Here is a 27294-nt window from a genome sequence, read left to right as displayed (position 1 = left end):
CGCTGCACTCCCTCAATAGCCAGAATGTCTTTCCTCAAATTTGGAGACCAGAACTGCACACAGTTCTCCAGGTGTGGTCTCACCAGGGCCCTGTACAGCTGCAGAAGAACCTCTTTGCTTCTATACTCAATCCCTCTTGTTATGAAGGCCAGCATGCTATTAGCCTTCTTCACTACCTGCTGTACCTGCATGCTTACCTTCATTGACTAGTGTACAAGAACACCCAGATCTCTTTGTACTGCCCCTTTACCTAAATTGATTCCATTTAGGTAGTAATCTGGCTTCCTGTTCTTGCCACCAAAGTGGATAACCATACATTTATCCACATTATCCACAGTAAAGGATCCCAGACTTCATGAATTGAGGTACTGAGTTCAAATTAGGGAACTCTGAACCATTATAAAGTTCTGGTTAGTCCGCATCCCGAGAATCACATTCTGTTCTGGTCAGCACACTTTAGGGAGGATGTGATGGTCCTAGGCAGGTGATCTACCAGAACAGTTCCTGGGTTGAGGAATTCTAGCAACAAGGAGAAGCTGCGGTTGTTCTCTCTGGAGAAACTGATTTCAGTAAGTTAGACACAGTTAAAAGGTTGCTCTAAGCTCATGTTACAAGAGCTGGGGACACAAATCTAAAGGTCTGGGTGAGAGATGATCATGCAAGATGTGAAGAGGAACATTACTTTTCATGCAATGAGTGGCAATGAGCTGGAACTCACTGCCCAAGAGAACATTGGAAATGGAGACAAGCATGGATTTCGAAAGGAAACTGAATGGGTACATGGAATTCCTACAGTGTGGATTCAGGCTATTTGGCCCATCGAGTCCACACCAACCCTCTGAAGAACATCCCACCCAGACCTACCCCCTACTCTCTTCCTGTAACGCTGCATTTCCCATGGCCAATCCACCTAGATTACACATCTTTGGACTGTAGGAAGAAACCAGAATACCTAGAGGAAACCCACATAGATACGTGGAGAATGTGCAAACTCCATCCAGACAGTGGAATTGAACCCAGGTCCTTGGATCTATGAGGCGGCAGTGCTAACCACTGAGCCCCCATGACACCCTAAGGAAAGGAAAAAATAAAAGGCTGAGAGGATAGAGCAGACGAATGGGATGGCTGGATTGCTGTGAGAAAAAACCATCATCAATTCAAATGGGCCAAATGACCTCCTTCTTTTCCATTTGGATGCTAAAGAATCATATTAGTACAATCAGAAAGGATATCAGTGAATGTTGAACAGCTATAAGGCAGGCTTGTTTGAGAAAACGAATCCTGACCTTGTTAAATCCATTTTGGACTTTACTGAGAATAACTGTACCTTGAATTAAATATAGATAAAGCAGATCCAATGTGATCCAGACTGTTAAAGCAACCTAATGGCTTACCTTCGGGCCATCAGGTCCTGGTTTCCAGAAAATCCTCGCTTCTCAGAAAGTCCCTCAGGGCCTGGATTTCCCAGTGGTCCTATATGACCTTCATCACCCTCTAGACCAGGCAGTCCCTGAGGCCCAGGTAGGCCTCATGCTCCTGCTTTTCCCTTGGGGCCTTCTGGATGATAATGGCTGATATCATCTCAGCCTCAACTATCTTTCCTGTCCACTCTCCATAATCCTTCAACCTATTACTACTGAAAAATCCTAGAATCAAGTAATCCCTACCATGTGGAAGCAGGCCATTTGGCCCATTGAGTTCACACAGACCCTTCAAACAGCATCCCACCCAGACCTACCAGCTTACTCTATCCTTGAAACTCTGCTTTTCCCATGTCTAATCCTCCTAACCTGCACATCTTTGGAATGACAGAGGAAACCAGAACACCTAGTAGAAACCCACACAGACACAGGGAGAACATTCAACCTTCACCTAGTCACCTAAGGGTAGAATCACACCCAGGTCCCTGGTACTGCAAGGTAAGCAATGCTAACCACTGAGCCACCGAGCCACCATGCCACCCTGTCTACCTCCCCCTTAAATCCCAGCATCCATGTACTCCCAGGTAGTAAATTCCACAGCTTTTCTCATCTTGGTTTTAAATCTGTTACCTCTTATTCTAAAACTATGACCTCTTGTTCCAGATTGTGCCATGAGAAAACATCCTCTTTACATCAACTTTGTATATCCCCTTTAACATCTTACAGCCCTCAATTAGATCCTTTCTCATTCTTCTAAACTCCACATTATAGGCCTAAATTGTTCAACTCTTTTCATAAGACATCTCAGGTATCCCATTTATAAAATGAATAAAAATGAGAGATCATAGATTTAAAGTGAATTATAAAGTAAGCAAGGGTGACATGAGAATTTCTTTCCACACAGTGAATAGTTTGGGTCTGGAATGTACTGCCTGGAAATGAGATGGAGATAAGTTCAAGGGAGGTATTCAAAAGGGCAATGGATGATTATTTGGATAGAAAGAATATGGCCAAAAAGCAAGACACTGACACTAGGTAATGATGCAGATTTGAAGAGGTGTTGCAGGTACCATAACAATTCTGTGATTCTGTGCACAAATAGGTCGTTTTCAGGCTGTTAGGAGTGGTGTGCTACAGGGGTCACTGCTGGGACCTCAACAGTGCATAATTCATGTAAATGATTTGGATGAAGGGACAGAAGGTACGGCAACTAAATTGGCTGACAACACAAAGATAGGCAAGAAATTGGGTTGTAAAGCGGATGTAACAGCCAACAAAATGAAATAGATAAGTTGAGTGGGCAAAGGTCTGGCAAAAAGATTATATGAAGTGAAGTGTGAAATTGCTCATTTTAGTAGAAAAAATATAGAGGACATTTATTATCTAAAATGATGAGAAGCTCCGAGATGCAGGTGATCTAGGTGCCCTAGTACATGAATCTCAGTAGTGTGCAAGTACAACTAATCAGGAAAGTTATTAGAATGCTATGTTTTATTGCGATGGAAACTGAATCAAGAGTAGACAGGTTATGCTTCAGTTATACAGGACATTGGTGAGACTGCATATGGAGTACTATGTACACTGGTCACCATATTTAGCGAAAGAATACTAATGTACTGGGGAAGCAGTTCAGTGAAGGTTTATCAGTCTAATACCTGTAATGAGTGAACTGTTTTATGAAGAAAGGCTTAGGACTGTACTCTCTAGAACTTAGAAGTGTCAAAGGTGACTTAATTGAAATATATAAAATCCTAAGGAAACTTGATCTGGTAGATGCAAAAAGGATATTTCCTCTTGAGGGAGAATTTAAAACCAAGAATTGTAGTTTAAAAATAAAGAGTCATCCAAATAAGATAAACATGAGGACCTTTCTTTCCTTGAGTTGAGAGTTTGGAATTTCCTTCATTAAAAGGCGGTTAATGTATAATCTTTAAGCATTTTTAAGGCAGAGGCAGTAGATTCTTGATTACCAAAGAGATGAAGGATTTTCAGAGGCATGCCAGAATGTGGAGCTGAGGTTAAAATCAGATCAGTCATGACGTTATTGAATGGTGAAGCAGGCTTGAGGGCTGAGTAACCTACTCTTGTTCATTGTTTGTATGTTTTTAAAGCACACTGATTGTGCTATTACTTTTTGAGCATGACAAACATGCAAAGTAGACAGTGGAATTACGCAGGGTGGGCAGAATGTGATAGCAGTCAGTGTCTAATTTGAATCTGATGCCTGCTATGCTAATCTTTAACCTTACAAGTCCTGTTAATGCTCTCCTTTAAACGTGCTGAATATGCCACTTCATAAGGAACTTCTTACTAATATTTAAATATATCAGCAACTGAGTGCTTTTGGGTTTTGACAATTGCAGTTAGTTGAAGTCCGATGTACTGTATTGGTGAAGCAGCTCATACATTGGTCAGCAGGGACTGGTGCTCCTTTAGGACTGAGATGAGGAGAAATTTCTTCACCACAGGCAATCCTGTGGAATTCAGTACCATGGAAAGTAGTTGAAGCTCAAACATCACAACGAAGTAGATACAGCTCCTGAGGCTAACATTATCATGGGGGAAGGGTGAGATGAGGGTGTGGAACTCGATGGTCAGCCATGATCATTTTAAATGTAGAGCAAGCTTGCGGGGTCTAATGAACTAGTCATGCTCCTATCTTACTAAAATTTGCTAAAATTGACAATTCAAATTTCTCACAACATACACCATTTGTTACATCTTTGCCCACACACTAACCTATATCCCCTTGTAGCTCTTTACATCCTTTGCACGGTTTACTTTCCTGATTATCTTTGATATCTGCAAATTTAGCAACTTTACCTTCAGTCCCTTCATCTGAGGCATTTACATAAATTGTAACACCTTGAGGCTACAATCTCTGTGGCACACCACATGACCCATTTATGACTATTATTCTTGTAAGTTAGCCATTCTGCTATCCATGCTAATATTTAACCTTCTCTGCATGAGCTCTTGTTTTCCACAATAAACTTTGATGTGGCTGCTTATCAAATGCCTTCTGGAAATCTAACTATCCACTATTTCCCCTTCATCTACAACACATGATACATATTCAAAGAATTCTAATATTATTTTCCTTCCACAAAACAAAGTTGACACTGTCTAATTACCTTCAATTTCCCAAAATGCCCTGCTATAGCATCTTTGATAAAGCTTCTAACACATTACCTATGACAGGTATTACGTTAATAGGCTTGCAGTTTCCTGCTTTCCTTTTTGAACAATGTTTACATCTTCCAATTTAATTAAAAACAAGTGAAGTTTGGAAATATAAAACCAACACAGCATCTATTTCACCAGCCACTACTTTGAAGACACAAGGATGCAGTTTATTAGGATCTGGAAACACTCAGTTTCAAGCTTGTAATAAACTGACCTTGAACCTATTTAAAATTTGAGTCCTGTTTTATTTTCTTAACTTGAATCATTAAAGTTTAAAAATAAAGGCCTAAATGCATTCTATTAAATTAGTTCAATGACATTGGTGGTGATGATGATGATTTATATTGTATTTATTTGCGCTGGAGGGAAAAAAAACCTCAGATTACTTTGGACAGTGGATAACAGAACAAAATAGGGGAGGGTGGATCAGTCTGGTACAAGGAACTGGCTCTCCATTATAATGAGCTTAATTTACATTCTGTGGTATGATGATGTAGTACTGAATCAAGCAAATATCAAATTGTATCCTTCATTGCACTCCAACATTCGGTCATATACAGGAAATAGTTTGGTGCAAAACAGACACAGTACTTACCAGCAGTTAACTTGGACTTAAAGCACCTAACAACTAAGCTGTGAACATGCTGTCTGAAAGAAATCAATCGTGCCATTCGGACTGATTTTTGGTGTTATACATCAATAGAACTCACCAGTCGTAAATCCTTGGAGAAAAGCTTTGTAAACCACTGGTTAAATGCCAAAGCTGCCACGCTCAATGCCATATCTCTGTTAGACATGAAAGTTAGTAATATTTGATCAAGACAATAAACTTCTTAATTATATTTAGAAAAGCCTAATGCATTCTTCATTTTAGATGATGACTTGATGTTAAATTTCTATTTCACTTGAATGTAATTTGACCAGAAATCATTTTTGGGGGATTTTTGGCCAGGTATTTTTGTCTATTCGCCCAGTCTCTTTACTACTTACAACTGGCACTAATAGTAGCTACTAGGAAGGATCGGACAATGGCTTATTGTTGCTGTTCCTGTGGTTTTCCTCCCTTTATCTAGGAGGGACTTGCCATCTCCTTACAGTCTTCTCTGTCCTATAGTCCAGGGCTTTAAACTCTACTCATAATTCCTCCAATCATGAAAATACCTTGCCTAAAGATGGACCTGGGTGACATAAACTCAGGCTGACAAGTACCAGGAAACATTAAAAGTGACATCTAACATGATTATGATAAAGGTAAATAAGCCCTCAGGGTTTTTCCTCCACCTGCTTTCAGCTGACGTAATTAATAACACCATTTCCCTCCAGTGCCTCTCCACTGTCATTTAGCTGGACAAAACTGCACTTGCCTGGTTCCATTTTTATCTACATAATTGGACTTAAAACATAATCTGCAGTGGCTTTATTTCTCACCTCCCACATTGTTACGTCTGGTGTCCCCCGATGATCTATCTTCAGCAGCCTCCTACTTCTTCTCAACTTGATCTTTCACATGAACGCTGCTGATACCAAACTTTACTTCATCACCTGAAGAAGGGCTCAGGCCCGAAACGTCGAATCTCCTGCTCTTTGGATGCTGCCTGACCTGCTGCGCTTTTCCAGCAACACATTTTCAGCTCTGATCTCCAGTCCTCACTTTCTCCTCTACTTCATCACCACCTAGCTCAACTCCCCAACTGTTACTTAGTTACCAGACTGTCTACCAAACACTACATCATGAGCAGAAGTTCTCTCCAATTAAATATTGAGGAGACTGAAGTCATGATTTTTGATCCTCACTCCAAATTTTGTACCTTAGATCCTGAATCTAACCCTCTCCCAGGCAAAAGTCTTAGATTAAGCCAGTCTGTGCAACCTTCGTGTCACAGCTGATCCCAAGATGCATTTCCGATCTCTTATTTGCATCATCACTAAAATCATTTATTTCCATTTGTGTCACAAAATCAGACTTTGACCCTGCCACAGCTCATCTGTTGTTGAAATCCTCATTTGTACTCTTGTTACCACTAGATTCAACTATTTCACTCACTCCTGATCTTTCATATTCTATCCTCCCTTAACTAAGGTCACATAAATCTCTGCTGCCCATGTATTAACTTGAGCAAGTCCCATTTCCTTATGATTCATGCATGTGTTTTCTGACTTACACCTATTCCTGGTTAAGGAATTTCTTGGATTTTAAAATGCTTATTCTTATTTTTAAGTTGTGCCATGGCCTCGTCTCTTAATATGTGGAGTTTCTTAGATCATCACAACCGTCCAAGGTATCTGTTCTCGTCTAATTTTGGCCTTTTGTGCATTCCCAAACCTAAATATTTCATCATTTAGTTGTCTAGACCCTACAGTCTGGAATTCAATCTTTCCACCTCACATCTCTCCCTTAAAATGCTTTTTAAACCTACCCCTTTGACAGAACTTATGGTTCTGTGACCTCATGTGACTTGGTGTCATATTTCATTTGTAATGATCTTGTGAAGCATCTTGGAATGTTTCAGTATGTTAAAGGCGCTATGTAAATATAATTTATTGTAGATTGCACCACACAAGCACCAATTAGTTTCTATTCCAAATGAGGGAATGTACAGCTATGATAGCACTCACATAAAGACATATCACTGGAGAGTAACCAGCATCAGTGAAACAGTATCAACAACAAAAGGTACATTCAGGAGACAATGAGAGCAATGAACATTATTCCAAAAACCATCAGTTATAGAACATGCATTTCTGTACATCTTTTACATTTGTTAGTATCTTCCTAGATTTTAATTATTCATTTTACTGTTAATAATCCATTACTATGGATTGCATGTTGCCCAGTTATGTGAAGATAGTGGGACTCAATGTGGGATAGGGAACACTATTGATTTTTGGACTACTAACAAAGACAAATTTCTACACCTATTTCTGATGTGATCCAGATTGCACTTACTGATAAACAAATTATTTTTAATTTTAGCTTACTTAAGTGATCTGAAAGGAAGATTTGGACTTGACTCACCTCGTGTCCAAGTGGCTGAAATCTAGCAGATTAAATTCCTTGGTATTTTGGCTGTGGTAGATGGTATCTACATCCTCGGAGGAGAAAAAAAATGTCTGGTTGATCGATCACATTTGAACTGCTTCACAAAAGCAGCAGGACTAATTTTGTATGTCAGCTTCTTGAAAATGTATGTTTCTAAATGTTATACAGATGAGACCTGGGCTAGAGAGGCAAACCATTATGTAATAGGGATGCCAGTCTAATGTCAGCAATGGGGATAATACAAGAATACAGAATCATAGATTTTCCTACAGTGTGGAATCAGGTCATTCAGTCCATGGAGTTCACACTGACCCTCCGAGGAGCATCCCAACCAGACCTCCTCCCACCCTATCCCTGTTACCCTGCATTTCCCATGGCTAATCCCGCTAGCCTGCGCATCCCTGGACACAATGGGTGATTTAACATGGCTAATCCATCTAACCTGCTCATACTTTAACTGTGGGAGGAAATTGAAGCACCTGGAGGAACCCATATAGACATGGAGAGAATATGCAAACTACAGAGTTGCCTGATGGTGGAAGCAAACTGGCGTTATGAAGGAGCAGTGCTAGCCACCAAGCTAGCCACAGTGGCTTGGTGGCTAGCACAGCTCCTTCATAACGCCAGTTTGCTTCCACCATCAGGCAACTCTGTAGTTTGCATATTCTCCCCTAAATATACTAGAATCTGATATTACAGACAATCAATCTGAATTTGGATAAATATCAGTTGATCAAGAATTTGAAAAGGAACCTAGCTGAATTTCCTAGGTGATAATTGGTATGGCAGAAGGGATCATCTATCAAAGTTATTTACTTGGAGTTCGAGAAAGTATTCAACAAGGATCCACATAACAGTGTGAAATTGGAATTTGGAATTGGTTAGAAGATAGGAGATAGAGAATAGAGATAATAGCTATGTATTCAAATTGGGAGGATGCGCTCTTGTAATTGGACCTTAGTTTTTCATTATATTTCTAAACGACTATGATGAAGAAATGGCCATACATGACAATTTGCTGATGACATGAAGACAGGTGGCAGTGTTAATTGTGTAGATAGGAGCAGAAATTTACAGAAAAACATTGTCAAATCAAATGAGTTAACAAATCAGTGGCAGACAGGATTTAAAGTGAGAAAGTGTGAGATTAGTCACTGTGGACCTAAAAATGTTAGATTAGAATACCTTCAAAATGGTGTTATGTTAGGAACTGTTTGTGATCAGAGATATTTAGGGGCATAGATACAAAAATCACTAAGTGTTAGTGAATAAGTTCAAAAAATAATTTAAAAAGCTAATGGAATGCTGGGCTTTGTCTCAAAAGGACTGAAAAGCACAGAATGAAGATTATGGGCAGGCTTTGGGTCAGGATCCCAGCATCAGGGCCAAATGGGGGACATAACTCTGCACTGGTTGGAAGAAACATATCATAGAATCCCTACAGTGTGGAAACGGTCAATTAGAGTCATAGAGATATACATCATAAACACAGACGCTTCGGTCCAACCTGGCCATGCTGACCACATATCCTAAATTAATCTACTTTCATTTGCCAGCATGTGGCTCAACTCCCTCTAAACCCTTCCCATTCATTTACCCATCCAGATAACTTTTAAATGTTATAGTTGTACCAGCCTCCAACGTTTCCTCTGGCAACTAATTCCATATAAGCATCACCCTCTCCATGGAAAAGTTGTCCCTTAGGTCACTTTCAAATCTGTCCCCTCTCACCTTAAACTTACACCTTCTAACTTTGAAGTCCCCTATCTTGGGGAAAAGACCTAGGCTATTCACCCTTATGATTTTATAAACTTCTATAATATCACCGCTCAGCCTCCAATATTCCAGGGAAAAAAGCCCAGGCCTATTCAGTCTCTTCCTGTAGCTCAAACCCTCCAATCATGGCAACCACTAGCAGTGATTGTCTGAACATTGATGAGTAAGTAGTCACAGGACAGGCTCAATGTCTAAGTAAAAATGGCTAGTGGGCTTTAAAAGTTGAAATGCCCTCCAGCATAGAAAAAGTTGCAACCTGTATTCAGGAAAGTGTGTGCACATACAACTCGAGCATTATTCTCTCTTCTTTGTTAAACTGAAATTAAAAACTGGCATCAGCGGCCAGCTCCCACCAAGAGGTGGAGCCCCTCCTCTAGGTAACATATGAACACGCCAGACAGAGTGGGTCTCATAGCTACATAGAGCACTGGTATCTCAGATGTGCTGTTAGAGGGTCACCAAAGCAGCTATCTGATCTCTGGCAACATGGGAACTAAGAGCCAACAACAGGTCTTAATAGCTTAATAATCACAGACCTAATTTGCTACCTATCACTTGAAAATGGGTAGCCCTTCCATTGTCAATCTCATGTCGGGAAAAATACCCTGAGGAAAGAATGGAGCCAGCAAAAGGCACACGAGATGGTGTTTTGAATTATTGTACCCACCCACCTCCAAACTTTCCAACGTTATAGCATAGAAAGCTCTGAGTGGTCCCCATCTGGAGTACTGAACTAAGTTCTAGGCATTTGGATTTCAGGAAGGAGATAATAAATTTGGAGGGCTGAATTGCAGACAGGAAACACTGGATTAAATTATGAGGACAGACCTTCATTTCCTGAAATATGCAAGTTGAAGAACTTCAGTTTAAGATGAACAAAGGGCGTACAGAAACAGGAGTAGACAACTCAGTTCCTCGTCCTGCCATTCAATTAGATCACGGCTAATTTGTATCTCAAATGAAATTTTCAATTCCTCTGGTCAGCAAGTTCAAGACAAGAAGCTTTATCCACAAATTGAAGCTAGTGTGTGAAAGTATAAAGTAATTTTTCACAAATAAAAAGTGCTGGAACTTTGGGACAATTCAAACTGACAATTCACTCTCAGTTTATTTCTGAGCATGACACTGTGCAACAATATTCAGGTGACTCTCAAGTTACAGGAAATCAGTAATTTATTCACTTTATTAGCCAATATTAATATTTTCAATGTTATTCCTTCCAATTTGTAGCCAATCTTCTGATTACGAAATATGTGCCACACTAGAGGGCTAGCAGACAGTCTCTGAATCAGAAGTTATGAATACAAGTCCCATTTCAGAAATTAGGCACAAACCAAGGCTAACACTATGGCATATTATTTAAGTGTAAGTGCACAGTTGAAGTGCCATCTTTCAAATGATTCTTCACGTGAAAGATCCCACCTACCCTCTTGGGTGGATGAGAAAGATCAAATGGCTTTATTGCAAAAAAAAAGGGTTTTGTTAACATCATACAAAAAGATCATTTTGTCCTTGTTACACTGCCACTCGTTGGAGCTTGCAGTTCAAAACTTGGCTGCCAACCTTTGGGCATGACAAGATAAACAATGTTTTCAAAAAAAGAACATTTTGGGTTTTCGTTAATCAGCAAAGGTGCTATATCATTGCAAATATTATTTTTATAAGGTCCTGCACCAAAAAACAGGCTCCAAATTTCAAAACTTATTTTTTCTACAAGAGATTGTTGTAGGAATCATATGTCATATCATGCAGTTTTTTCATCAGTCTACACCAGCATTTACATCATCTTCATTTTCCTAACTTTCTTCATAACATGATTGTTGCATATTTTGCATTCGTTTATTTAATTTCAGCTGAAAAACTTTTAAAAGACTTGTGTTTAATGTCGACATACCCACTGGATTTCTTCCTTGAAGGGAAATCCATTGTAATCGCACAATGCAGCATAAGTCTCTGAGTAGCCACCTGTAAATTAAAACAATCATGAGACTAGGGGAGGCCATTCTTTGGGGCAGTACAAAACAATTCTGCTCTGAATGGACAACGATCATATACCTATACCTCTAAGGTGCTGACCTTAATCAGCGCAGCAGACATTTGAGCAAAGTTTCTTATCTGACTGGAGGCAGGAATTCCATCAAAGAAAAGTTGGGCTATGCAAAAATGAGCAGTTAGGATCGGAATGGAAGCAAGGAGAATAACCTGCCCGTCCCCATTTTCCCCTTTCCCCATTCCACTACCCCACTTTTGCAATGGCTGGGTGCTAACCTCAGCTGGCTTGGTTGGAACATTGTCCAGCATAGGCGAGGAAGGAGCTCAATGTAGGCCAAGAACAATTTCTCTTCCACCCAGTAGTGAAGGAATCCATCACAATGATTATGGGATGGTAATAAGTTAAAGAAGGTTAAAAAAGAGGGTGTCTGGATATCCTTTTATTATTACAATAACATCCAGCACCTTGAATTTCAATCCATCAGGTGCAATGATGTGCTTTGGATTCTGGGCCCTTTCCATTTACATGTCCAACATGGCACCATTTCCCTCTTACTGCCTGAAGATTTTGCTTTGACGAAACACAAAAATGAATGCTTTCAAGTCTCTTCCATATCCAGCAAAATACCATTAAAATATGCTGCAGACTTAAAACTAACAATAACACAAAGAACTATAGATCCTGGAGATCTGAAACAAAAGCAGAAATTGTTGGTGAAATTCAGCAATTCTGGCAGCATCTGTCGGGAGAAAGCAGAGTTAACATTTAGAATCCGGTGACTCTTCTGTAAATCAGCAGTTCTGATTCTGAGTCACTGAACTTGGAAGAAACTCTCCTTTCTTTCCAGAGATTCTACCAGGCTAGCTGAGTTTCACCAACAATTTCTGTTTCTGTTTCAAACTAATAAGTCTAGCTTTGACATTGTCCTGAGACTTTTAAACACAAATAAATAAAAGGAAAGGATACTTCTTTTAAAATACAAATTGACTTTTGTTAGGCTCCTTAAATTTTCAGGACTGTACTGTTACTGCTGGTCCCGCTACTAGATTCTTTCCTTCTTTTAAATTCATATATCCTAAGCATAAACAATTTGCTGGGCCTAAGATATGGATAAACTATTGGCTAAGCAGAGGATTCGTTCATTTACATACCACATGGCCCCTGATTGCAATCAGTCTGTTCTTCCAGTGCTAAAGTGATTTTTTTAATTCTCTCTTGTAACTCAGGGGAATTCTTCTTAAGTAGTTTCCTAAGAAAAATAATTTTTAAAATTAAGGAATTCATTGTCACATTTTATATCAACATTTAATCTCACCAATGGTGATTTAAAGTAATTAACTGTTCTGCCTATATCAAATAGTCACATTATACCTAGAATAGCAGATGATTAGAATGCTTTAATTTAATCAAGGGTTAAGTAAAGTTAAAAAGTCATTTCAATTTTTATATCACAACCTTTTTAATTAATTGAGTTGAAAACTTTCAACAGATTCAGTCACAATCTTCAGGTTAGATTTTTATTGGCATCATTGAGCAGAAGCAGCACAATAGCATTTAACATATTCGGGCAAAGTTTAAAATGAAGCAACCTCAAATCTTCCCCCAATTCAGCTGACACCTGCTTAGATAGTGACCAAGGGAGTTCAGAAGAAAGTCAGCTTCATTCATCTGTATATTTCCTACTATTACTTTCAGTGTTCAAAAGAAAGTGTTGAAAAATTAGACTGCAGGAAAGTGGCAGAAGGTTGGAACATGTCTTCTTGTCGAAGCAATTTGAAAATGTTGCTGTTCCAGGTAGAATCAACAACATCTGTATACAGCAGAAGTTGTCTCATATTGTGACTGCTTTGTTGTCAGAGCAGCAGTTGCCTTCAATTCATTCATGTGGCTCTTTGCTGCTCCTGCATCAGCTGCATTGTCTTCATTAACATCATAACAGTGCTGCCAAAGTTAGAGGTTCCATCAAGCCCAATCATCACTCTAAGTATTATTAGTAAGGTTTATAAGCAGAGATGTCTATTTGAGTACACGTTCAAACTGTAAAATACAAGACAGTGCAAGAGACACAAAAACAAAACTTCCACTTGGAAGTGACTTACCCAGGTGATGAATCTGGAAATATTTTTTTGAGTGACGCAGTGACATGACTAACCACATGCTCCAAATCTTCAAGGGACATGAGTTTCAATTGGTATGAAATTTTCTCAGTTTCTATGACAACCTGTGGTAAAAGATAGTTCATTCAATTCCAATTTAATTACTAATTGATTTACCAGCTCCCTTTTATTTTGATAAAAAGATTCCATTACAGGACAAAACATAAATGATAAATTTGGATTAACAGAGCTGCACGTTTTAGGTTTAGGTAGAAATTACCCATCTACTATATCCTTGATTAGGTGCTGTAATATTTTGTCACCTGAGATAGCAAACTCTAAAGTTTCATCATCCCATACACTGTTGTGTGAGTAAAATACAATCCGTCATTCTGTTCACTGATCTTTTCCCAATTTTCCTCCCACTTCTGAAGCCACTGACTTTCCTGTTGCATGAACCACTGTCACTGGTTTCCTGGTACAAATAACTGTCATTCCCGAGTGATCTTTGACAATCCTTTTTGATAGTGGCTCTGTGGTTAGTGCTGCTGCTTCACTTCACTGGACACCCAGGTTCAATACCAACCTTGGGTGATTGCGTAGAGTTTGCATGTTCTCCCCAAGTCTGCACAGGTTTCCATCCATAGCCCAAAGATGTGTAGGTTAGGTGTATTGGCAATGCTACATTTTCCTGTTGTGTCCAGGTTAGGTGGGGTTGTCATGGTAAATACAGGGTTTCAGGGATAGGGTGGGGGAGCTGGGTCTGGGTGGGATGCTTTCGGAGGCTTACTGCAGCCATGATGGCTGAATGGCCTCTTTCCACACTGTAGAGATTCTATGATGTTATTTCAATGTTAATCTCTATTAGATATTAACCCACTCCTTGCTCACCCAATGCTGATGGGTATTTCTGGATGGTTTGCTGGAGAGCATTCTGGAATTATGCATTGATTAACTCTTCCCAGCCAAAGACCCTATTTATCATAGTCTAACTGCTGCCCTGGCTAAAAAAAATTAATAACTCACTGAGCTATTAAGTGAGCAACCTTCATCTGTGCACAGTAGCCATAATAGTGCATCGATTATAAATCTGTAATTTCAGATGTAGCAAAAATAATGTCAGCCTTTTGCTTTTGAAAAAATAAAGCAAATTCCTAAATATCCAGCAGGTAAATATATATGTTAAAAATAGTTTTCATAGTGTTTTGTGCAGATATTGTTATTGTCCAATTTATATTCCTTTCCTATGCTCAAATCTAAAATGTTAATTAGCTGCTACTTCACCTTAGATGATACTTAAGAAACTGAGCAAAATAGGACAGAAGCATCCTGGCCCTCAAGTGTCAGTCTGCTTTGAGTTAACCAATCTTGTCTGTGATTTGGAGATGCCAGTGTTGGACTGGGGTGTACAAAGTTAAAGGTCACACAACACCAGGTTATAGTCCAACAGGTTTAATTGGAAGCACACTAGCTTTCAGAGCGACGCTCCTTCATCAGGCGATTGTCTGATGAAGGAGCGTCGCTCCGAAAGCTAGTGTGCTTCCAATTAAACCTGTTGGACTATAACCTGGTGTGTGATTTTTAATCTTATCTGTATGGAAGTAGGCATCTCAATACACTTTCACAAAATAGTAAAAAAGGTCAGTATTTCCCAAAATTGAATGGTATCCTGTTATCCCTACTGGAAAGTCTGCATGCATGGACACATCTGGGGAGAACAGGATTGTGACTGGCTTAGGTACTGTCAAGGTTCAAATATTATTGACATTAATAGTCACCATCCAATCTCACATGAGCAGTGTGGCCACCTGAGCAATCTATTGGACACTGGCTGGGTACAATGGACCAAACACTAGCATGGGAGTCAACCCGTTCAGGACAAAAGAGTAAATTGGTTTTTAAAAAAGGGGAGTTTAAAGAAAAAAAGACTCCAACATCTTAAAATTGATTAGTGGAATTAGGATACAAAATACTCCCACAAAGGAGAAAATAGATAAATTAACACTAAATCATCCATATCCCAAACAGACTGAAGTGTTAATTTAATTAATGTTTGTACCTGCACATATTGGAATATAATGGGCTGCATGCCAGAATATGCACTCCAGCAGACAATGAAGCAAAATGTTAGAAAACACTCCTACAATATACAGCACTATTATTACCACACCACAAATGAAATTTCACGTTTGCAATCCCAATTAGGAAACATTTTTACAAGTAATCAATCTGGATGGAAATTATTGCAGGATAAATTGTCTGCACTGTATTCAAGAAGAGAATTACAATATAAAGAGAGAGAGAATTTTAACTAGAAATACTGGTTATGCAAAGCAGTGTGACGCATATCTGCCTGAGATAATAGGTCTATTTTCCATCACGTAAATGATAAAATCTTTTGACGTGCAAATTATTTCCTGCTACATTTCAGATTGACACCAACAGGCATATATTACCATTTTAGGGGTTTTACTGCAACATAAGTGTTATTCTGCTCAATGAATGTCATCTTGAACTTTTTGTTTCACAATTCATTTGTGCCCTACAATTATAAACCACAAATCTTGAACAGTACAGCACTTTATTGTTTTTCACCTGAAAGAGTGCACTTATCTGGTAATTTAAAAGAAAATTCTCTGTAGAACTTTTTACCCTTTAAGGGGTATTAATGGTTATACAGTCTGAACTAGCTGATTCCTATCTGCATAGCTACAACGTCTATGCATTTTTGAGTACATTACCCTGTTCCATTCTGAGTTAAATGTGAGATCAGAACCAGGCCCAACCCACAATGCATGGTCACATATGGAGGGTTCATCTCATAACCAAAGCTTAACAGGTTGGGACTCTACTCACTGGAGCTTAGAAGAATGAGGGGTCATCTCATTGGAAGATATAGGATTCTTAAGTGGTTTGGCAGAGTAAAGGCTAAGAGGTTGTTCCCCCTATGGGAGCATCTCAGACCACAGGACATAGTCTGAGAATAAACTGGCACTAATTTAAGATGAAGATGAAGAGCAACTTCTTCTCTCAGACGGTTGAGTGTCCTTCGAACTCCTTGCCACAGAGAGCTGTGGGACAGAGTCTTTGTGATCTGAGACAGATAAGATGAATTCTTGATCAGTTGGGAAGACACAGGAAAGTGTATATGAGGAATGTCAGATCAGCCACGATCCTAATTTATGATAGAGCAGGTTTGAGGAGCCAAATGCCCTACTTCTCTTCCTATTTCTTATTGTTTTAAATCTGCTCTTTCCTACAGAGGGCTGGCAGATAACAATCAGTAGCAGAATCCCAGGCTTTGTCTTCCTTCATTGAAGTATAAGTACTGAGGTCAATTACGGCAATCTCTACACAGACCAGGCTTGAACTTGGTATTTCCTAGTCTCTCTGACTGGACTGCTCTCTTAGTGTTGTTGAGGCAAACTGCAGTATCCCCAACATTAACCAAACTAAAATCAATTAATTCCACATGTGCGAGACCCTGGGACCAGAAATCCACTCTCTCTTTAAATATTAGGAGAATAAAATCTGTGTATCATTTATCATTTTCATAATTTTGCATAGTGTAGCTAAAACTTTCTAACAATACAATACTTGAAATGAGGATGGACCATTGACTTTTATGAATAGCAACTGTTCAAATATTATTTAAATATAATTTACATTTTATTGCATCTAAATAATTCTGCAGCAGTTTCTTAAATGTAACCATTTATAAACCTTCTCCTAATCTGCATTAATATCTTAATTTAACACAATTTCAAAGTAATTATTTTGTACTTTGTCAAGAGTTTATACCCCTTTTTTACTGAAGGTATGATTTTTTAAAGTCTCAAATGGGTGGAATTGTCACAAATTGGACTAAGAAATGGAAAATTGCTTAAAATTAGCCATCTCCAAAGGTGGAAGGTGAGTAAACAAATAAATCAGCCTCAGAGGACTGTGAAAAGTGAGATTTCATATAATCCAGCCAGCTATCACAGTCTCAGGAAGACATCAACAAATGTAAAGTACACATTGATGGACTAGCTGTCATGGACATAACCACCAAAGAACCTTTTGGAAATATACACTGGAACCAGTATTTCGAGGGAGCTATAGAGAGCTTTTTGGCAGACAAGTGAAGAGAAGCTGCTGTCTCCATTTTCTCTGTTTGAAGAAGTTGACACCTGATTCCCACAGAAACAGCTGCAGAGAAAAATCCTAAAGGAACTAAGAATTTTTAATAACTACAGATTCATTGTAACTGAACACTTCCAAGAAATCCGCTAATTAACATTAACCTCAAGTTAAAGCCATACACCTCAAAAGTAACCAAAATTGTATTTTTTAAAATTGTTATTTGTAATCGACACTATTCTTTTTCAACTTTGTACCTGTATGTGACATACAAGTAGATTATCGGCGTGGGAAAATGCTTGGCAAATGGACTTAACTGTGGAAAGATGTGAAATTGTCCATTTCAGTAGAAGGAATTTTTTTTAAAAAGCATACGTGATGAGAGTTCTGAGATGCAGAATGATCTGAACTCTCCAATGCATTAATTTCAATTGTTTAGTATGAGGTACAGCAAATAATTGGGAAAACTAATAGAATGCTGCCATGCAAAGGGAATTGAATATAAAGGTAATCCCTCATTTATACAGGGCACTGGTGAGATCGCATCTTGGGTATTGTATACAGTATCAGTCTCCATATTTAAGGAAGGGCATAAGTGTATTGAAAGCAGTTCAGAGAAGATTTACTAGTCCAAAACATAGAATACATGGATTGTCTTATACGGAATGGTTGGACAGACTAGGCTTGCATTGGCTGGAGTTTGGAAAAGAAAAGAGCAAATGTTTCGACATTTAAGATCCTGATATATCTTGACAAGATGAAAAGGGCATTTCATCTTAAGGGAGGATCCTGATCTAGGAATCACTGTTTAAAACCAAGAGGTTTCACATTCATGTTTTTGTATGTTCATACATGTGGGCCCAAGCAACTGAACAAAGGCTGTAAAGAAGCATTTTTAAATTTTTAGATTGTGGGAGGAAACCTTTGCAGACACAGGCAGAATGTACAAACTCATGACTCTATGACTCCAGACAGATAATCACCTGAAGATGGAAATGAACCTTGACCCCTGGCACTGTGAAGCAGCAGTGCTAACTACTGAGCCACCTTGCCACTATACAGATTTAAATTGGGGAGAAGTATAGCCTCATACAAACAAAACATATCATTTTTGTGACCAACTGAGGAAGTTGAACAGTGGGGAGCCAACTCATACCTTCCCCACCTGTTTGTATCATCTTACCTATATCAACCTATATCTTTTAAACTTTAAAATTTAAATCGTTCTGAATAAAAGATTAACTAAGGGGAACCAATCCAAATTTGTTGAATGCAAATCATGGTTGAGGAATTTAAGTATATTTTTAAGGAAAGGTTTTTATTTGTTGGATAAAGGAATGGTAGCATATGTAATATATGGAGATTTTCAGAAAACAGGTCTAATAAGATATGCCACCAAAGCTTGTTACAAAAAATTGACAGCTACGAAAATGTCAATAGATATTTGATTGATGGACACAAAACACAAGATTAGAGTCATGCAGATAAAATAAAAAATTAGATTATTTTTAGATTTCTTGAGCAATCACCCCAAAAACATGTTAGCCAAAAAGGTTCCTTTTGTACATTAAACCATCTATGGATTCAGAAGTTCTGGTTTCATTTCACCTCTTGGTTTTAAACATTGACTCATGGTTCAAGATTCTTTGAAAAGATGAAATGCTTTTTTTATTCTGTCAAGATATGTCAGGATCTTAAAAGTCAAAGAAGTTGCTCTTTTTTCTTCTAAACTCCAGCCAACACAAGCCTAGCCTGTCTAACCTTTCCCTGTAGACAACCCACCTATTCCATGTATTGGAATAGTTAACATTCTCTGAACTGCTTCAACACACTTCATCATCAAGCCTCAACTGCTCACTTTTGAATCAGCTACAAACTTACTGTGCGTTTCTCCATGGTGCCAATGTATATTCAGCCTGAACATGCAGTTAAACCACTGATTGGAGCATGTATGTTAAGTCAAGATTGTGATTCACTGTTGATCTCAATTGCTGACCCCAAATTATGACCCAAAAGGTCCCATATTTTGGAGACATTAACAGTTGCCTATATCATTAACGGTGCATCCAAGTCATTTATTTTGTAAAATTGTCTGCATATTGTGGTATAGACCAAGACCTAGAAAATTTGGGTTACAATGTAGCATCCAGTACTTCTTGCAATCTCGTGCCATAATTATAAATTCCTGATACCATTAAAAATAAGAAGGGTCACAATTTTAATTCCTGGTATGCTCCACTAATATCTCCTTCCAGTCTCAAATACTTACACCTACAGGCATTCCATGTTGACTATGTTCATCCATTAGTCCACTATAGCTCCTACCACTCATTCCTTAATTTAAGCATTAATCACTGACTTCTTGATTAGATTAGAATAGATTCCCTACAGTGTGGAAACAGGCCATTTAGCCCAACAAATCCACACCGACCATCCAAAGAGTAACCCACCCAGACCCATTTCCCTACATTTACCCCTGACTAATGCACCTAACATTCTGGACAATTTAGCACGGGCAATTCATCTGACCTGCACATCTTTGGATTGTGGGAGGAAACCGGAGCACCCAACACACACGGGGAGAATGTGCAAACTCCACACAGACAATGTGTTGGGGGTGGGAATCGAACCCAGGTCCCTGGCACTGTGAGACAGCATAACTAACCACTGAGGTACCATGGTACCCTGCTCAGCAAGTTTGTAGCTAATTCAAAAGTGAGCAGTTGAGGCTTGATGACAAAGTGTGTTGAAGCAGTTCAGAGAATGTTAACTATTCCAATACCCTGATTGGTTTTGAACTTGACAATGCATTACAAAGAGTTGGAATTGGACAGGATTCACAGCCTACAAGTGGGCTGAGCTGAACGAACTGATGAGTAGCTGGGTGTGGAGTTTTTACATATTCTTAGCAGAATTAATCAAAGACACTATAATTATTTTAATAGCTAGAAATAATAGCAACACCACAAAACATAAATTGCATTGAACAAAGACCTTCATTGGTTGCTCTTTCTGTTTTGACACATTCTTGAAATGTTACCACATTGTGTTTATAACAATATCATTAGTTAGTCTGATGTCAATTTTGAATTGGGCATAGGAAACGGATTTAGGGAATTGTTTAGGACTTAGTTTCTTTCAAATCAAAACAGAAGTTGGAATAAATAAATTAAGTAGCAAAATATCAAATAAAATGAAAATTGGAGATTATTGGACCAAGGGTAAGGAAGTCACAAAGTAAATCATTTGAATTTATTTTTATGTAAATATTTTCATTTTACTGAAAGTTGCATATTTTGTAATGACCAGGAAAGTTGAAGTATCCATTTAAACATATGAAAGAACTGCAGATGCTGTAAATCAGAAATAAAAACAGAAATTGCTGGAAAAACTCAGCAGGTCTGGCAACATCTCTGGAGAGAAATCAGAGTTAAAGTTTTGGATGCGGTGACAACTTGGTTGCTATAATATCTATACCTATTTGTTGTGATTCTGTTGATCTCAACCAAGGGAACAGCAGGGCAATTTCTATTGATCTCAATACATTTGGGATGTGAAGAATCAGCCACAGCTATTGTTTTTGATTGCTATCCAACAACAATTCAAGCAACTTCACATGCATGGGTACCAAGTAGGAACAGGATTTTATTCAGCTGTGATGTTATCTGCAAGTGCTTAGCTGGCTTACAATGCTAAGGTTCCCACAGAAACAATAGTCACGTAAGGATGGGATTAGAGGTTCAAGAAAACCCTTAAATTGCACATCAACGCACCAGCAGCATCATGAGAAAACTGGAAGGAAAAGTCTAAAATTATGCAAGGCAGAAAAAAATGGTTTATTTCAAAAATTTTCTGTTACGTTAGCAGATGACACCAAAGTTGGAGGTGTAGTGGACACCGAAGAGGGTTACCTCAGATTACAACAGGATCTGGACCAGATGGGCCAATGGGCTGAGAAGTGGCAGATGGAGTTTAATTCAGATAAAAGCGAGGTGCTGCATTTTGGGAAAGCAAATCTTAGCAGGACTTATACACTTAATGGAGAAAGTGAGGACTGCAGATGCTGGAGATCAGAGCTGAAAATGTGTTGCTGGAAAAGTGCAGCAGGTCAGGCAGCATCCAAGGAGCAGGACAAACGACGTTTCGGGCTTGAGCCCGAAAAAGGGCTCATGCCCGAAGCGTCGATTCTCCTGCTCCTTGGATGCTGCCTGACCTGCTGCGCTTTTCCAGCAACACATTTTCAGCTTATACACTTAATGGTAAGGTCCTAGGGAGTGTTGCTAAACAGAGAGACCTTGGAGTGCAGGTTCATAGCTCCTTGAAAGTGGAGTCGCAGGTAGATAGGATAGTGAGGAAGGCATTTGGTATGCTTTCCTTTATTGGTCAGAGTATTGAGTACAGGAGTTGGGAGATCATGTTGCGGCTGTACAGGACATTGGTTAGGCCACTGTTGGAATATTGCATACAATTCTGTTCTCCTTCCTATCGGAAAGATGTTGTGAAACTTGAAGGGGTTCAGAAAAGATTTACAAGAATGTTGCCAGGGTTGGAGGATTTGAGCTATAGGGAGAGACTGAACAAGCTGGGGCTGTTTTCCCTGGAATGTTGGAGACTGAGGGGTGACCTTATAGAGGTTTACAAAATTATGAGTGGCATGGATAGGATAAATAGACAAACCTTTTTCCCTGGGGTCGGGGAGTCCAGAACTAGAGGGCAAAGGTTTAGGGTGAGAGGGGAAAGATATAAAAGAAACCTAAGGGGCAACTTTTTCATGCAGAGTGTGGCACGTGTATGGAATGAGCTGCCAGAGGATGTGGTGGAGTCTGGTACAATTGCAACATTTAAGAGGCATTTGGATGGGTATATGAATAGGAAGGGTTTGGAGGGATATGGGCCAGGTGCTGGCAGGTGGGACTAGATTGGGTTGGGATATCTGGTTGGCATGGACAGGTTGGACCGAAGGGTCTGTTTCCATGCTGTACCTCTCTATGACTCGATGACTCTATGCTGCGTGTGTGATTATAACTACAAAAAAAAACACTTACTGCCATTTCAATATGCTCCTGCTGTCATGTGTTTATTTCATACCATCATGAGCTGGAAATTTGCAATTCAATGGCCAAGCATTGTGGTATTTTCCTTTGGATCTTCCTACAGTCTATAAGGGTAAAATTATCAAATAGGAACACAGAAACAGAAGTAGGCCATTCAGCTCATTAAATTTGCTCCACCACTCAGTTAGATCATGGCTGATCTTCTACCTCAATGCCACTTTCCCACACTATGTCATATCCCTTAAAGACAGAAATCAATAGTCTTCTGATGATTAATGACAGAACTTCAACAGCCCTCTGGGGTGCAGAACTCAATGATTTACCACCTGTTGAGAGAAGAAATTTCTCCTCATCTCAATCCTAAATGGTCAACCCTTTATTCTGAGATCATGCTCCCTGGTTCCAGAGTCACCAGTGAGGCAAACATGCTATGTACATCCATCCTGTCATGCTCTGTAAAAAGCCTTAAGTTTCAAGGAGATCATCTCTCATTCTTCAAGCCTTTAAAGAGTACAGATCAAGTATTTCAATGTCTCTTCAAAAGACAATTCCGCTATCCCAGTGTTATGAAATTGAATGCATGTACTGTACCTTTAAGAGAGAGTGAATACTGTTCTGAACTGAAAGTTTATGAATAGATGGCAACCCCAGAGTGTACTGGAAAATTGAAAATATGTAACACTTAGCTCTGAAATGGATACCCGAGTTTTGGTTACTATTTTGACAACAATTCAAATTTAACCAGTTTAAATTATGCCCAGGATACTAAAACCCAATCGAGTTTGAAATTATTGTTTTGACAACATTGAAACAATGAGACAATCTGATTTTGAGTGGGGTATAAAATGCAGACATTTTGAAAATTGGCCAGAGAGAGAGCAACTGCCATCGAACCAGAAATGCCTGGAGATCTAATATATTGCTCTCCAAGAAATTAGGAAACACTCTTTATCAAAGAGATGAAACATTTTTGTAGTAAAAATCAAGACGATGACCCAGGGAATTCAACGGCTGGAAGAACAAAGTCACAGAAGACAACAGTGGCTGTGTGGGTTTTGAAATTAAGTTGATGTAATTTTATTGAAACAGCATATTGTTATAGAGTTGGGGGCAGGTAATAAGCAGTTAAGAGAAAGCGGGGGGGGGGGGGGGGGCTTAGAGTTGTGAATAGTTGCATAAGGCTCACTTTTAGAGTAAATTTTTTTAAATTGATTTTTTTTTAAATAGTGGAATTTGGGAGTTCTCCGTCACTCATCCTTTAACAGATTACAAGACGAGGTGAGATTTAATAAACAGAGGGATGTGCACCTCTGTGTACTAACGGTTTGGGGCCTCAGGTCCAAGATTTAGATAGATTTGGACAGGTTTAGGCAGATCCAGTCAGGAATTTGGACAGATTTGGGGTACAAAAGGTCCCAGCAGATTTAAACACATGCCGATTAGTGTCCTGGATCTTTAAATAAAACGTAGGTGAGGAAATCTATTTAATTTCGGTTACTTGTAGTTGGTTAAAAGTGAGGGAAATGGCTCTTAAGATTGCGAATGAAGTTCTGGGGTTTGAAGATGCTTTCCAAATTTGCCAAGAAATTTTAGAAAGACAGAGGAAGGACACAGTTTTAGAATTAGCAAATAGGATTAGAATTGGGTTTACCAGGGACAAAAGAAAAGCTGAAATTGTAATGGAGTTGGTCAAGCACTTAAGTGTATCACAGAAACAGACAGGTGCAGTAGAATGAGAAAAACTTAAATTGCAATCGGGATAAATGGAGTTAGAAGATAAAGGAAGTAAAAGAAGAGCTATGTTAGAAGAAAGAGAGAGAGAAAGAGAGAGAGGGGGAGGGGAAAAAGAAAGGGAGAGAAGATTCTTAGCTGAGGAAAAAGGGAGAGAATTTGAACTTCAGAAGTTGTGAATTAGTCAGGAAAGTCAAGTTAACAAGATGGAGATGAAGAGATAAAGTATTGATGTATACAAATAGTTAAAATGTTGCCACATTTTCATGAGAAAGATGTCGAAACCTGCTTTATTTCATTTGAAATATTGGTTAGGCAGATGGAGTGACCAGAGAACTTATGGGTAATGCTAATTCAGACTAAGCTGGCAGGCAGGGCTAGTAAGGTATTTGCAGTGCTCTCAGATGAGAGGTCAAGAGATTATGTAGATGTCAAAAAGCCAATTTTCAGTGCTTACAAATTGGTACCAGAAGTGTATAGACAACTGTTCAGAAACATAAAGAAGGAACCAGGTCAGACTCAAGTTGAGTTTGAAAAAATTAAACAGTAAATTTGATAGATGGGTGTGGGCCTGAAAAATAGATAAGATCTATGAGACTCTAAAAGAGATTATTCTGTTGGAGGAGTTTAAACCTCACTTCCAGAGAGAATAAGAATTCATGTAGATGAACAGAAAGTTCAAGAAGTGAGAAGAGTGGCAGAGATAGCAGATGAATATGCACTGGGGCATAAAGTGAAATTTAGCTTCCAGCAGGAATTTCATCCCGTGAGGGATAGAAATTGGGAGAAGGGGAGATCCTTCACTACAAAAAGATGAATAGATCACACTGATAATAGTTTATCACAGATAAAAAAAGATCAAGAAGGTGGAAAGGAGGAGAAAGGCCTCAGGTGTTTTCACTGTAATGGAGTGGGGCACAAAATTATAGTGCCAATGGCTCATGAAGGGCATTAGGAAAAGGTGCTTTCACTGCCAGAAAGTCGGACACGCGAGATCAGAGTACTGGTCTTTGAAGAAAGGCACTGTGGGAAAAAATGTGGTAAAAGAGACTAAGGATTAATGAAAGTAGTAAAGAAAACCCCAAGAAAAGTCAATGAGCTACAGAAGACTGCACAGCCTAGGCAGGGGCTGGGCATGGAGTTATTGCCTGATCTCGATCAAGACTTCACCTCTGTGGGTAAAGTTTACTCAGGAAGAACAGGGGGAGAAGGGAAAGAAGCTACAATTTTGAGAGCTATGGGAGCTAATCAGTCTCTAATAGTAGGAGATGAACGTATTTGCACTCTTTCTGACATTTTACCCGAGAGAGTAATAATTTGTGGAATCAATGGTCAGAAATTTAGCGTTCCTCTGTGTAAGGTCAGGTTGGAGAGCCAAATCAAGACTGGGGAAGTAATAGTGGAAGCAATTGACAGAGTGTCAGTTCCAGGAATATAGTTTGTCCTTGGGAAAAATTTAGCAGGATCCAAGGTGGGAGTGATAGCCGTGTTTGTGGAGAAGCCATTGAAGACCTTGGGAACTGAGGAGTTAAAAGAAAAGTACCCTGGAATTTTTCCACACTGTAGTAACAAGATCCCACTGTCATAAGTCACAGCAAGAAGCAAAAATCAGAAAAGGAAGACAAAGGACTTGAGGTTCAGTTAGCTGATACCCTGTTTGACGTAACGATGTAGGAAAAACCCAAACAGGTAGAGGGTCAGGCAGAAGTGTTTTGTCCTGAAAAGCTAATGGCTTTACAAGAGAATGACGAGACAATAAAAGATATATTTTTGATGCTAACTCAGAAAAGGAGTCAGATTGTATTCCTGAGGGTTATCATCTTAAAGATAGAATTCTAAAACAAAAATGGAGACCGATGTAGGTTAATGCAGAGGAGAAATGGGGGGGGGGGAAGTGTACCAAATTGTGTTGCGAGTAGCATACAGATAGGAAATATTATGGATAGCACATGAATTACCAGCAGGAGGTCACCTAGTTGTGAGGAAGACTCAGGCTAAAGTACAAAAGCACTTCTATTGGATGTGGTTCAATTTTGTTGTACATGTCATACATGCCAAATGATAGGTAAGCCAAAAGCTATAATAAAACCAGCACATTTGCTGCCAATTCTCACATTCAAAAAACCCTTCATGCAGTTTATGATTGATTGTGTGGGTCCCCTGCCTAAAATTAAAAGTGGGAACCAGTACTAGCTAACCATAATGGATGAGTCTACCAGACTTCCAGAGGCAATTTTGTTACGGAGGTGGAGGAATTAGTAGCTTTCTTTACATGGTATGGGCTACCCAGAGAGATTCAGTCAGGCCAAGAGTCTAATTTTACTGTTAGGCTGTTTGAGGAAGTCATGAATAGCTTAGGCAAAAAGCACTTTAAATCATGTGTGTACCATCTTGAATCCCAGGGAGCTTTGGAAAAGTGGTACCAGACCCTGAAGACCACGTTAAGAGCATACCGTCAAGATTACCTGAATGATTGGGATAAAGATATCACATTTGTATTGTTTGCCATTAGAGATGCCCCAAAGAAATCTTCTCAGTTTACTTCCTTTGAGTTAGTATTCAGACATGAAGTGAGAAGGCCTTTGAAATTAATTAAGGAGAAATTGACTGGACCAAAGTTGGGAGATCTCACACTTGGATTAAATCAGATATATGAGTTAGCTAAACTGCACCTGAAGAGGGCAGAGCATAGAATGGCAGATAAAAACTCTACAATTCGGACATTTTCCCACGGGATGACATATTGGCAACGTAACCAATGGTAGGAAATCCCTTCAAAGCCAAGTTTAGTGGTCTCTATCAAATTGAGAAAGAATTAAATCAGGTAAACTATCTGGTAAAGATGCCGGATAGAAAACAAAACCCAGCAGGTATG

The 27294-nt window shown here is 39.1% G+C and overlaps 1 protein-coding gene across 2 annotated transcripts in view; it reads right to left on the bottom strand.

Moving 5' to 3' along the window:
- Positions 1–27294, bottom strand: part of carmil2 (capping protein regulator and myosin 1 linker 2) — a 179959-nt gene that overhangs the window by 104255 nt on the left and 48410 nt on the right. For both annotated transcript variants that reach the window (XM_060837741.1, XM_060837740.1), the window contains exons 5-9: positions 13516–13637; positions 12568–12665; positions 11318–11388; positions 7624–7697; positions 5318–5393 (exon numbers count right to left, since the gene is read on the bottom strand). In XM_060837741.1, the coding sequence (XP_060693724.1) occupies positions 5318–5393; positions 7624–7697; positions 11318–11388; positions 12568–12665; positions 13516–13637 (441 nt within the window). The remainder of the gene's footprint in view (positions 1–5317; positions 5394–7623; positions 7698–11317; positions 11389–12567; positions 12666–13515; positions 13638–27294) is intronic.

The sequence above is a fragment of the Hemiscyllium ocellatum genome, chromosome 17, assembly GCF_020745735.1.
Source record: "Hemiscyllium ocellatum isolate sHemOce1 chromosome 17, sHemOce1.pat.X.cur, whole genome shotgun sequence".
Taxonomy (NCBI): domain Eukaryota; kingdom Metazoa; phylum Chordata; class Chondrichthyes; order Orectolobiformes; family Hemiscylliidae; genus Hemiscyllium; species Hemiscyllium ocellatum.
Note: the sequence above shows the minus strand (reverse complement) of the source record. Positions and strands in the feature narration are given on the sequence as shown.